At 39.8% G+C, this 14726-nt stretch overlaps 1 protein-coding gene across 1 annotated transcript in view; it reads left to right on the forward strand.

The window, feature by feature from the left end:
- The window catches only part of tmem163a (transmembrane protein 163a), a 59937-nt gene extending 47916 nt beyond the window's left edge, over nt 1–12021 (forward strand). The window contains exons 6-8 of the mRNA XM_010736142.3: nt 6314–6425; nt 7780–7921; nt 8078–12021. Coding sequence (XP_010734444.1) covers nt 6314–6425; nt 7780–7921; nt 8078–8138 — 315 coding nt within the window. The 3' untranslated portion in view covers nt 8139–12021. The remainder of the gene's footprint in view (nt 1–6313; nt 6426–7779; nt 7922–8077) is intronic.
- The last annotated feature ends 2705 nt before the right edge of the window (nt 12022–14726 follow it).

The raw sequence follows: 14726 nt of genomic DNA on the forward strand, positions 1-14726 counted from the left end.
TGAAGTGAATAACACTGATTATCATGGCACCTGTTTTGTCCTTTAAGTTCATGTGTTAGAAGCAGGAATGATGGTCAAGTTCAAGTATTTGAGTGACTTTGACAAGGGCCAAATTGTGGTGGCTAGACGACTAGGTCTCCAAAAACTGCAGCTCTTGTGAGGTGTTCCCAGTCTGCACTGGTCAGTAACTATCAAAAGTGGTCCAAGGAAGGAAAAGCAGTGAACTGGTGACATGGTCATGGACGAGCAAGGCTCATTGATGCACATGGTGAGCTAAGGCTGGTCTGTGTGGTCTGATCCAATAGACAAGCTACTGCAGCTCTAATTGCTGAAAAAGTTCATGCCGATTCTGATAGAAATGTGTCAGCACACACAGTGCATCGCAGTTTGCTGCGTATGGGGCCACGTAGCTGCAGACAAGTCAAGTTGCCCATGCTGACTGAAAATGTAAAAGTAGGTGCATTGCATTGTTGGATTGCCAGCAGAATGTAGTGTACATGCTTGGACATTTCACTATATGAATATATGTTTGCTCTTCTCCCAACTAACTTCAGTCAGAGTACATTATTTGGTTCGTTGATCTGATTGGTTTAATGTCTCCATAGACAGTGACAGACAGATGTTTCATCCAATCACCTGGCCTGTATTTTTTTGAAAGCGCCTTTTCTAATCAGTTTCCAACAAACAATTTCCCAGATGGTTCTGTTTGACAAACCGTCTGGCGCGGTCAGGTTACAATACTTTCTAAAACTGTCCTGTATTGACATTTTGTTAGTGAGTGGGATTTCGAGTCATTCTTGGCATTAGTGTGTAATTGGAGGATGGCTGCCTGAGAGTTACAGAAAGACTTAATTAATTAATTAACACCAGGTTAACTGATTGAGCCCATACGTAACACACATTACGTTTATATAAATATGTTGTTTATAATTTTGTTATATTATCTCATAATTGATTAAGGTACTCCAACAGTATTGGGAATCACAAGACAGTTGCTCAAATGCCCCCACCTGAAGTTGTAACACAGGCTTTGTGTCTTTTGATAAGTGATTAAGTGTCAAGCCTCAGCCAAGACAACAGCATTTGCATTTGACACATCAGACTGTTAACAAAGCAATCATTTGACCATCCTATGGTTTATAATTATCATACTTTATTGTATTGCATATGTACAGTATTGCATATTACATATATGTAATGTGTATGTATAAGTGTTGCATCTGGCAGGTTGGATCCTGCTTAGGGTAGTTATTTTAGTTCTCCTTAATTAAAGGTTAAAACATTGTTTTAAACGATTGCCAGTGCCATGACAGTGCAGCTGTTTAAACTTTACCTTTTTTCCTTATTTCGTGAAAAAAATAGACACTTCTAATTAGCTGCTATATTTCCCCTGCCAATATAAACAATGTGTTTATGAGAAAAGCAGCAAACACAGGTGCATGTGTGCGCATCGAGCATTCACATACTGTGCACACATGTTCACATGCGTACACACACCACACCCACAACTGATGTAATGAATGAAAATTTCCATGAGCCCAGTGTCTATTTAAATCAATACACACACATTATGTACATGTACACACAGAGCCACACACACACACACAAAATTTATCATTGCGAGCGAGGTATCTTTTTATAGCCCTCTGCTGTGGCTCTTCTGACGTCACGTTTTTGTCTCTCTCCACCTGAGTTTTGTTCCGTTTTTTTTCTTTCTTCGACACAGACATGCACATACACACACTTTCTTTTTAATGTCAACATCACTCCCCACACCAACTACCCCCCACCACTCTCTGAGGGTGTTAAGACTATGAATAAGGTCCCAAAAATAGTCTTATCTCTCTGTTGCTGGGGCACGGCCCAACTCTTCCATCATCACACTGTTTGGGGACTGCCCATCGCATCCTTTCCAGTTCTGAACCTCCCTACTTGGTTTGTAAATGATTTAACCCTTACCATCTGTTCATGTCACCAACCAGTGAATCTGAGACAGCCAGATTTTTACTCTGCAAAAAAACCCACCTAGTTCTCTTTAAGTTTTCTATTAGGTCATTTGAAAGGTTCAAGATGCACAGTACTTACTAAATTCACACTTGGATTTTAGGACAGCACTAAGACTGTGACTTGGAGGCACGACTGGGGCCTTTAACAAAAACAGGGAGTACATGTGGATTTTTCTTGTATAACAAAAGTGTGTTGTCTTCATTCTTGAGGCCTAACAAATGTGAAGAATTCATTTTTCTTCACTGTAGTGCATGTTCGATGGTGTAAAAATGGAGTCACTGAAACCCCTTTGACCGCAAATCAAACAAGATAAGAGGCTGAAGCCAGCAGAGAAGCAGGTTTTGGCCAGCAGCTAGTCTGCAGACACTTTTTGATGCTCCAGTGCCATTATGTTAATAGAAACTGTGGGTGTTGGGTCTCAGAGGAGCTTCCTGACACTAGCAAGAGCCTATTACCACTGTCTTTCTCTTTGACATTCTCCCTCTTTGCTTCACTATCTCGCTCCCTTCTTTGTACCTTCAATCTGGGCTCCAACACTCTCAGCCTTACCTAGCTCTGCTTCTTTTAGATTTTGAAATAAAATAGTTTCTCTGAACATAGTGTAGACATCTACAGAATTATAGCTTTGGCATTTATTCAGTGTTGTGAAAGATCAGGGAAAATACTGATCATGTACAGTGCTGGATTATTCTTGGCATGTAAACTACAACTAATTGATTATCGTTTTGTTATGATTTAAGCCATCTGGCTCGACTACTTTCGCTGGCTACTTGGCTTGGCTGACTTTGTAGATGTGAGAAGGATAGGTTCATCTCATTCTGTGTATCATTTATTCAGCCTCTACTCTCTTCCCTTACTGCCACATCTATTATAGTTTGCTACTCTCTCTCCTTCCCCTCCATATCCAATTGTTTTTTATTGTTTCTCTTGCCCTCTTTCATCATTATACTCATCTTTTTCTCTAACCTCTCCTTGCGAGTTCACCTAGTCTGTCTCCCTTCATTACCATGTCTGTCTTCAGCGCTTTATTATTTTCTTATTTTCTGTCATTCATTGCCTGTCTTTCTGTGTATCCACCTTTGGGCTTTTTTGAGGGGATTTTGTTCACTGAAATCTTCATCAAACAGCAGTCAGAGGCGATTCATCACACCAGCAATGATCTGTTTATGTGCACTGTATGTATGTGTCTGCAGGACAGAATGTGTGACTGAAAGATCCAGGTAGAAATTATGCACAGGGAAAAAATGAAAAGGTTAAGGCGGAAAGGAGAATCTGCAGTCTGAGTATGATGTTTCTAAGTTGATGGTGTCATCAATTCAGCTTGGTTCTCCGATTTCGTCTCCTGAGGGATTTTCTTGGTCAGGTAAAGATAAACAGCAGCAATACAGCGTGAATACTGTAAAATGTTGCTACCTTGAAGTATTGGGCTGTAAAATCACATTGAGTGGACAAAGGCTGAAGGAAATCATGAATCCTGATTCGCATCACGTCTTGGGTTGCTGGTCTCATGGCAGACTGTCTGTGTCTAGTGCCTGATTAAACACAGAGAGCTAAGATTGGCTCTCTCTGCCTCTGTGCTGGATGGATAAAAAGCACACTGATGCAATAAATACATGCAAAGAAATATTCCTTATTCTGCCACTAGGCTATCTACTTCAAGTAAATGTGAGTAAAAAGGGTGCAGCAACCAAGAGCTCAAAATCCATGTAAGCTAGTGTTGGTTTATTTCAAGAAAAAACTGACTTACTATAAAACAAAGGAATACTGACTACAGTAAATACACAACTGAACGCAGGACAACAAGACACGGGTGAAAACCAATCAGGCTGGAACAGACAACCAAAGCTGGTGAAAACAGGAAGTAAAGTTACAGACACAAGGAGAGGGGAGAGTTACAAAATAAAACATGAAACACTAAACAAGAAACCCAAAACCATCACATACCATAGAGTATACCATAGAGAGAGAGAAATACAAAGACTCCAAGGCTACATCTGAAACCACTTCCTATTAACTATACAGTTCACTGTATTTAGCTTGAGTGTGAAATGTATGCAGTATACAATAGTAGTGCTGATGGCGTTCACTTGATGATGATGATTCATCGAGGTATATTTTATTATTTAAGGACATTGTTTACATTGTTACACAGCTAGTTAGATGTTTTAACTTACACAATGTTTGTTCTTATATTACATGTCCTTAGGGCACTTCCCTTTATTGCTGTTTTCCTGAGACTGGCAGGGTAAGGTAAGGTTCAGGTTAATGTATAAATAGAGGGATTTGAGAACAGAATGAGGCCTAGGGACAGGTCAGAGAGGTGACATCTAGATTGGGGACATACTGGCTACTCATTAGGTATGTTGAAGAAAGCTGTTTAAATGCATTATATGCAAATTGACTGTTAACAATTTACAGGGGTTGAGACAGCCCATCTTCAGGAAAATGTATAAGAACCAACTGTCAACGCTCCTCAGGGAGCCTTTTTCTCTGTAACCCCTTTAGTGTGTTACACTGTGAAACGCTCCTCTTGTACAAGAACAGTAAAGTCAACTTAAACTTTGATGTTTTGAATCCGATCCTCCTTATTTAAGGGTTTTTCTTTGAAATTCCCGTAACAGACATTTTAACATGTAATAGTAGCAAAAGCACTGCCATTACTAATATTAATCATAATTATGTTTTATTCAACTGTAAGCCTGGAAATTGTGAAAACAGCATGAAACGATATGTCTTTTGTGAAACACCCTCTTAAAGAGCCTGTGCACAGACCGAAACATCATGCTGTAGTTATACAAAGTCAAAAAAAACTCACAAACCAATAAGAATGAGTCTAATCGGGCGAATGAAGTGAGAACACCTGTGTGGATGGACCATGAGTGTGTAGTAGTGTGTAGCCTTTAACAAATATTAGGTCTGATGTTAGTAATTCATGTCTACATCATCATTATTCAGTTAAACAGATGGCCAAAATGTGTGACGTATGGGAGAGACCGAAAAGAATACTGGCTGGTGAGGCTAAAATTAGAACTTTGTGCAAAGAGGACATTGAGAAGTTGAGAAGAAAAAACTTGTGGACTGCACAAGTTTAATGTCACGGCAGTACGGAATTGGGACTCCAGTTTTAGTTTGTCCAATATGTAACATTTTTCTTTTTCTTTTTTATTTATGTGCACCTAAATCAAGTGCAAAACTACTGGGACACTACCCGTTTCTTACACATTTTGGACTTTGCCATCTTGCCTTTGGGAACTAGAAATGATCATATTTGGACAAGAGAGTGGAGCTGGTGGGTGATAGTACAATCTGACTTTTTTGCAACCAATTGAGTTGCCCCTGCTGTGCGTTAGAAAGAATGCAGGTTGAAGACACTTTCACATTGGTTTCACTTCACAGACACAGACGCTTTGAGCTAAAAGTAAAGTTGAAGTCAAATTTCTTGGCAAATTGAGAGTTTTGACTACTACAATAAACCAGGAGAGACGACAATAATAAACTATTTCATCTATTTGTGTTTTGTCTTTTTGCATGTGTTTTCTTACGTTGCAGTGAGTAGCTCTCAGGGTAACTGTACATTAGACCATTTAGACATTTTGACACGTCACCACTGGAAAAGCACATACCTGACTTTTTATTTAGCTACATTAGTTCTTTAGTCCTGGTATTGTGCGTGCTGGTATATACTGTCACACTGCTTCTATTTTAATAGAATGATGCCATCATAATGTTACGTCTGTGTGTTTCCTTCTATGAGTCAGTCAAAATGTCTGCTGTGAGAAGGGCCTGCTACATCAGTTTGAGTACAGGCCCACACTAACCAACAATGTTTTATGCTCCGGTTTATGTTATAAATAACTCTAAGTAGAGACTGAATAGAGTTGGATGTTTTGCACATATGCCTTCTATTGTCCCAGTTTCCTCTTTCTGTTTCTCTCCTCCTTGTCTCCGTCTTTCTTTCCCCCTGTTGGGCCAATTAAATCTGATCGAGAGACACTCTGGGGGTCAAGTGTTTGGTTTTTGCTGAGTCTGTAAGAGACTTAAGTTGTCTTTCACATCACTTATAGGCATCATCTGTGTGACCTTGGGTTGATGCACCAAGTCAAGCCTGTGTATGTACTGTAATATTAATGGTTGCTCTGACGAAAGCTTTGTGGCTCATTCTGATGAAATATGTTGGCGCTTTTAGCGTTTACTTTTCAGACGTTTTAGAGCTTTTTCTTTCTCTTTTTATGACATCCAACAGACACACGCAACCTCTGATAGAAATAACCTGCTTCTTTGTCTTCTCCATACTGTCTTTCTTTAGGATGACTTCCTCTTCAGTGTATCTATAGTGAGTGGGCTTACATGTGCTCTGCTGGCTGTGGCCAAGTTCATGCTGGGAAGAGTGCTGACTAGCCGGGCACTTATTACTGACGGTAGGGTAAACACACACACACACACACACACACACACACACACACACACACATAGTTAAATGTAAATAAATGAATAGCACACCAAGAGGTCTTTGCAAAGCTTTCAAGTGGCCACAGAATGACAAGAGGAAAAAAGTATTTAACTCTTACAGTGCAGATAAATGCTCATGAAAATGACCTTCTTTAACTCGTTAGCTATTCCTTTAGAGAGACTCAAATAAATGTGGTGGAGTTAAAAATACAAAAGTACTAAAATGTAGTGAAGTAGAAGTATAAACTTTCCTACCTCTTAACCAAGTGTAAAGGGTCATGCGAAGGGTGCAGTAACATCAATGTAAGTGTGACAACCAAAAGGAAACTAAAACCATAATCCGTATATATGTGTATGTCTCAGTGTGAGAGAGAAAGTTGCTAAAATAACTGAATTGAAAGCTTTAATAGGTTATGACCCAGTGGCTGCTCATAGACACAGACGCAGATGTGGACAAAAGCACCACACACACACACACACACACACAAACATACACACACACACACATACACACTGCACACTGCTATCCCCAGGTCTCAGAACGCACAGGGCATCAATCCAATAAACCTGAGGTTGCTGTTCTCAGAGCCTGGATTTATTTCCCACAAGACTATACACTTACTGCAGGCTAGACAATAACCCAGTGTGCTAGCTTTCACAAAAGGTGAAATGTAATTATAAAAAAGCGTCAGCCGCTATACAACTCAGCTACAGTAGGTGTAGTCAACAATTACATATGCTGTAGCCATTATATCTGAGAGTTTCAAGCTCAGCTTTAACACCTAATCCTACATTTTTGGAAGTATGTTTTTTTTTTATTTTGTTATAAAGGGCTGTATGAGAGGATCAATACCAATATCATGTCTGTACACTAAATATCAACCAGCTGTCAGCTATCTCAGCTTAGCATAAAGACTAGAAAGAGAGGGAAACAGCTAGAGCTCCAGGAGGTCACTGCACTCAACTAAAAAATAATGCTGGACCTAACGCCTCATGAAACCACAAAAACTACAAAAGACTGACGTGTAAAAATGACAAATATGATATAACATGTCATTTAGTGAACTTCAGAGGTGTTGGTAGATAAATTTTGTTATAGACAGAGCCAGACTAGCTGTTTCCCCATGAGGTATCAATATTATTATCCAACTCTCAACAAGAAAGTGAATGAATCAAGGTATCAAATATTCCCCTAACACCAGAAGATGACAGGACAGATTACTGCATCTGCATATTTAAGTTTAGGCAACTGAAACTACTCGATTACTCAGACATACAATACGTAAAGAGATGTGACATTTTCCCCATGTTTGTGTTTTTCAGGGTTTAACTCTCTAGTCGGTGCTATTATGGGATTTTCTATTCTGATCAGCGCTGAAGTCTTCAAGCACCACACTGACGTTTGGTTTCTGGATGGCACCATGGGAGTTGTCATTGGGCTAATCATTTTGGCATACGGCGTCAAGTAAGAGATAAACCAACAGCAGTCCTCTGTCTACATTTTTTTTTGACCTACAGATTTAAAATGTATATTAACTGAAATGTGTTGTATCAATGCCAGATTCGTGTCCACCGAGACTCACAAATTTCTGCATGTTTACATATAATTTCCAACTCGCAGACTCCTGAAGGACATGGTGCCCCGTGTGAGACAGACGAGGAACTACGAGCGTTTTGAGTGAGAGGCATGTGCGTTGACCAGACGAGCAGGTTCACATGCGCGCGCACACCCGCACACCTGGCTGCCTCCTGCCCTCCTCCCTCTTCTCTCTGTCTTTCATACACACTTTAATACACATTCCACCTGCACATGCAGCACATAAAGACTCGACACATCCATGTTCTCATAAATATGAATATATATATACATATGCTGTATATACTGTACATGATGCATACATACACTCAGACATAAACAGACATGCATGCACACACAAACATTTAAGAGACTTTGAGGGAAAAGGATTGAGGACCACCTCCTGAAAAGAAGATTGATCTTTTCCGCTCTTCTGTCCGTGAAACCACCAGTTTAAGAATTACACCAAGAATGAAGAAACAGGCCGAAGAACTGAGACTTTGTTCAACCTCAGCATATAATAGTTGCTGCTTAGAAGACACCATTCACATCATCACAGCCGTCACACTGCAGTGTCTACACTACAGTGTATTGATTTGTCCTAGTGGGCACAGGTATTGTCACAGTGGGCATAACAGGGATCAACATTTATCAAATTGTGGACACTTAAAATGTAGAAATGAAGGCATACACAAAAATACAGTATGTATTCCCGTCTAATTTACTCGATAAACCTTTTGAAGACCGTTTAAAGATTTCTTTGCCCACTACATTTTTTTGTTTTTTTTTGTCTTTGGGGCCAAAACCTCACCAGCCTCCTTTCTTCAAGACAGTTGCTATACATCCTAATCTGTTACTGAGAGACAAAGACAGGTGCAAAGTGGAGAAAGGGGACTCAGACAGAAAACATACAGACAGCACTGAGTCAACAAACACGGCTTTCTCCAAAAAGGTGAAAAGCATCAGCGTTTACGGTGTTGTTGATCTAAAAACTAAAAGCAAACAGCAGTTAAGAGGACAGGAGACACTAAGGACAAACATTTGCCATACGATGGCTGTAAACCTAAGTGCTCAAGCCATTTAACCAGTTTATATTACATTGCATAGCCTACTGTACTGTGTGTAATGTATCCAAGCACAAATCAGCAAACATTTCATGCACTGGTGTTTGCTGCTGACAGTTTAGCACAGTGCTCTTTTTAATTACAAACTAGGAAATGATTTGATTTGAGGGCATTTAGCCTGTTTTGTCTTAACTGCTGTATCCTGCTGTATGTTTCATTGCCATATGTTGTACATATCTTTTGATTTGTTTACAGACACACATACCTTACTCAGTTAGTTACTGAAATACATTCAGTATCTTGTGTTTTTTTTTTTACTTGAAAATAGTTTTACAAAGTAACCAGGCAACAACTGAAGAATAGACATAAAATCCAAGGTTTTATTATGGGGAAAAAACAGACAAACAACAACAACAACAAAAAAAACGCATGAATATTTATCTTGTTTTTGTTCTCAAACACTTTTTCAAATGCAAAAGCACTACATTCTGTGCTATAATCCTGCTATTTATCATTTTCTCTAGGGACTGTTGAAGAGAAATCAGTCGGGGTATTTATTAGATGTATTAATATTATTTTATTCATATTTTCTCCTGTCATTCTGACTGCAGTGTTCATATGTAAAGTTGGATAAGAAAAAAAAATTAAGCAAAGCACAAAGATAAAGCGGGAATATCATTTTCATTGCATATCATTTGCAGAGACAGCGTTTTCTCCTGTGTCTGCTTACCTGCGTATTACCCATTTGTTCTGCACGTTCCCATTGTTATCATTCATTATTATGTGCAATGAACAGAATGTAAATACAAAGCACACAGTCTGTAAATATGTTTATTACACTGTTATGGTGCATCAGTAACAAAAAAGTCACAAAATAGTACTTTATGGCTGACATACTAGGCTTTTTGGAGTAGGCTGCATATAGTTAAAGTACAGGATGATCAGTGTTGCATATAGTTAAAAATGTTTACTCTATAGTGCTTATATTGTAAATGTTGTTTTACATACTATTGTAGATTATTGGTGAAATGAAATGACAAGTCTTACTGTAAGTATTTGCACTGTAAGTGAAAATCTCAGATTGGATGTAGGCGTGATCTGACAGCACTGTCCAAGGCTCCTTTATCACTTATTAGAAGCTGTCAAGAGAAAGATTTATTTTCATTTCACAAACCACAGACACAATATACCCACCAGCACAAATCAGTATTATTTTACTGAACTTAAGTGGGTGGTATGAGCTTAAAAAGAGGATTATTCAGAATATTTTTATTCATGTGGATGTAATTAAAACAAGAGGAATGACTTCAATGTCATTCTATTGGAGGAACAGAAGCGCCCCAAAATGAATCAGCGATTGATTTTATACAAATGCATTGAGTTGAATTCAATAAGAAAATGCTATAAATAATGAAACAGATAATGAAAGAGCTCACTACCCATGACCAAAATCTGTTTGTGGCCTGGATGCTCCCTGTGAATGTGGATTTAGAGTGCACGTGAGCCCCCTTGTGGTCAGTGTCCATATGACAAGAGTTTTAATTAGTATTCAGTGCACTGGATCCATGGCAGAGAGTCTAAATTTAACCCAGGCTGAAGATGGTTACAAAGCCTTGGACAGTGATTCTAAAATGGCCAACATCCACTCCACTCTGTAATTATCAACTCTGAATCGACATACTGGACTAGGTGCAAAATTGCTGGTGTTATCTTTAGTTCTATTGTGTGAAGAATAAGGATTAGCTGTGAACTAAAGGCGTGAATCAGCTCACACCTCTTGGACTCGCCAACAGCACACTGATTTGTAATGTTTCCCCACTTTCTCTGATGCATAGAAGACAATCTTACAATGACTTTTATCAGCAAAGCACAGTTTTTACATGCCAGTGGCCACCGCATACAGCACAGAACAAACTCATAATAACTCAGTTAGTAACTGTGTGCTTGTGTTATTGCTCATATTGTGTTATTTTGATCTTGGTGACAAAATCTGTTCTACCTCTCTTCTTTGCACTTTGTTTTGTTTTCATGCCACTTCTGTTAATTGCACATTAATTCTATAGAAAATTTAGGCTAGGTGCTGTGATTGTAGCCCTTGCCCCCTTATACTCCTAAGTAATGAGTGATCTTTGAAGCTGTTGCACTCCCTGGAAATCACGAGATAGGTGCAATAGCTGGATACCAAAAAAATAAATAAATATTGTAAACTGTAATTCTATGATCAAGATACATTTTATTCATCTATGATGTGATTTTTCCACTGCCCGATGAAATATTTCAACACTCAAATTCCATGTCACTAAAAGACCGCTGAGAGGTTTGTGACAAAATGACCTCTGAACATCGCAACATTAAACCTCTATTCATTTACGAGGTGGTATAATATTTCAGTGTTTCATTGAAATAGCTCAGAGACATGTCAAATTCTGCAGCTTGATGAACTGTGCCAAATCATTGAAAACCTCTGTCCATTCTTCTGACGTGTGTGTATCATTCAGTTGTACTTGTACTGATGAAATGGGTCATTGTTACCGACCCAGAAGAGGCAACAAAACCTTCTTTTGGCTTAATTTCACAAATTTATAATAGCAAAACAAACCACTTCTCAGTTGCTATAGGCTTTGCATGGGCTTATAAAAACCCTGATAGCTTCAGTGGTTACAGATGAATTGCAGCCACACACACACACACACGAACACACACACACACACACACAAAACATACATGGAAGGATGTAACTGAATATCCAATAACTTTGATGATGTAAGAGAGTTATTATTTGTCTGTTTGTACAGTATTGTCATCAGTGGTATTACAGATGATGTAAACACCATTTATTTATGGAAAAGAACTATGATGTATCTCTTTGTCAAAGAGCAAAGTTTTATTGAATAATAAAGTTTTATCCTGCTTATTCATCAAAAATGTTGAGACGTGGGGTCTTTTGTGTGTGTGTGTGTGCGTGCGTGCGTGCGTGTGTGTGTGTGTGTCATGGAGGGCTTTCCTGCAACTAACACATGGACACGGATATCTGTATGCCTTGTACCATAACTTATTGACACTCGGTACTATGTAAACAAGCACAAAATACCTGTTATCACCAAGCTCCACACAGATTATCAGAAGGAATTAATAAGGTATTTGTTCAAAAATTTGTCAACCTGTCGTTGCAAGTTGTTATACAAGTTATATGAGTGCAAAAAATATATATACATCCGAAAGAAGACTGAAAAAGAAAATGCTGTTACATCATCATGTAGAGATTTTGTTTTTTGCTTTTTTAAACTACTACTAAGAAAAAAAGTGTTTGATTTGCCCTAATGGTGTAAGGCCAATTCAGTTTTAAGTATCAAATCAAATCAAATCAAATCAAATTTTATTTGTATATCCCAAAGTCACAAAATACATTTGCCTCAGAGGGCTTTACAATCTGTACGTCAAAAAGTTACCAACTGTAACGAGTTACAGATAATCTGGCCAATGAACGGCATCTTGACCAAGCTTCTATAGCAGAAATAATCGTTGGACAAGACACAGGTCAGCCTTGTTGCTGAGACCACAACAGCCAACCACGTTTTCTGCCACACACACTGCCAGAGAGAGAAACAGAACGAGGAGGAGAAAGGAAGAAAGAAAAACCAAAACAAGCATAAACATGACAAAAGTTGTCCTTTTTCAAAGAATAATTTGGCATTTCGAGATGAAAGTCACACCTCTGTTCTCCTTTGTATGAAGCCACACCCAGCAGCCAGCGAGCATGGCATTGCACAGAGAAGGAAAGCCAGAGGACACAGTTGACCTAGTTCTCTCCAAAAGTAAAATCCACATACAAGAACCTCTAAAGCTCAAAAACAACACATTGTGGTTTTATGGGAGTTTACACACTAGGACACATCTTAGTGACTGCATGGAGTTCCCACGGGCTGCATGGTAAGTTACTATGATAAGATAAGAAATAATCAATACATGAATCCCCATAAAACCACAAAATGGCGTTTTTTTTTTAGATTGAACATTTGTGATGTAATATATTTGTTTATGAGCTTAAGAGGTGCTGGTAGGTATATCTGGCTATGTTTTTGACAAAAACTGGCAAGCTGTTTACCCCTGCTACCTGTTTGTATCCATCATTCATGTCATAAATCTGTGTAGAGCACACATGAATAATACTCTGTGGCTTCACAATCCCATCTCAAAGGCTAGTCAAGATTAACACATTATAATACAAAAGCTTTTCTCACTTCGGTATGTTTTCTCACCTGCACTGATTCAATTTGAAACTTTTGCACCATTATCACAGCCCTGCAGTCTCGCTGCTCTGAAAAGTGCACCTCAAGGAGATGGCTGGAAAATAAGAATCCATTCCCTTTAGCTTACTTCTTTATTGGAATTGGAGTTTACAGGAGACCACCTGCCCACTGGACCCCATCCCCTCTAAACTCCTACAAGATATCGCTCCTACAGTAGTCCCACCGATCACATCCGTGATTAATGCCTCACTGTCCTCAGGCGTATTTCCAGCGGCCTTCAAACAAGCCAGAGTTACGCCATTACTAAAAAAGACTACGCTTAACCCCGCCTCGGTTGAAAATTATCGGCCGGTGTCGCTGCTCCCCTTCCTCTCGAAAACCATTGAGAGGGCGGTCTCTAAACAAATCACTGACTTCCTCACCCATCACCACCTACTTGACCCAAAGCAATCGGGTTTCAGAAGTGGCCACTCCACCGAAACAGCCTTACTATCTGTCTCAGAAGCCTTAAAAACAGCCAGAGTACGAGGGCAATCATCTGTACTCATCCTTCTCGACTTATCGGCTGCCTTCGATACAGTCAATCACGACATACTCCTAACCACACTCGCTAACATGGGCATTACAGGCTCTGCCCACTCCTGGCTCGAGTCCTACCTCGCTGGACGCTCCTTTAATGTGTCTTGGCAAGGTCGTCTGTCATCGACTCATACCCTCTCCACGGGGGTGCCGCAGGGGTCGGTGCTGGGTCCCCTTCTGTTTGCCATCTACACCACCTCGCTGTCCCATGTTATCCGCTCACACGGCTTCTCCTACCACTGCTATGCCGATGACACACAGCTATACCTGTCGTTCCAGCCGGACGACACCACGGTCTCTGCACGCATCTCCGCCTGTCTCTCTGATCTGTCAACTTGGATGAAAGACCACCATCTCCAGCTTAATCTGTCAAAAACCGAACTCCTGGTCATCCCTGCCCATGAGTCAATCTGCCATGACTTCAACCTGAAAATTGGTACTGTCACCATTACCCCTAACCATGCTGCTAAAAACCTGGGCGTGGTACTAGATGATCGTCTTTCTCTCTCTGAACACATTTCCTCCGTAGCGAGGTCATGTCGCTATGCATTGTACAATATTAGAAAAATCAGACCGTACCTGACCCAATATGCCGCTCAGCTCCTGATTCAGGCTACAGTCAGCTCCCGCCTCGATTACTGCAACTCGCTCTTGGCTGGCCTACCTGCTTGCGCGATCAAACCTTTGCAAATGGTCCAGAATGCCGCAGCGCGACTGGTTTTCAATCAACCTAAAAGGTCACATGTCACCCCACTCTTCAGCGACCTGCACTGGCTGCCTGTAGCTGCCAGAATTAAACAC

Source organism: Larimichthys crocea, chromosome XVIII, assembly GCF_000972845.2.
Source record: "Larimichthys crocea isolate SSNF chromosome XVIII, L_crocea_2.0, whole genome shotgun sequence".
Lineage (NCBI taxonomy): Eukaryota > Metazoa > Chordata > Actinopteri > Sciaenidae > Larimichthys > Larimichthys crocea.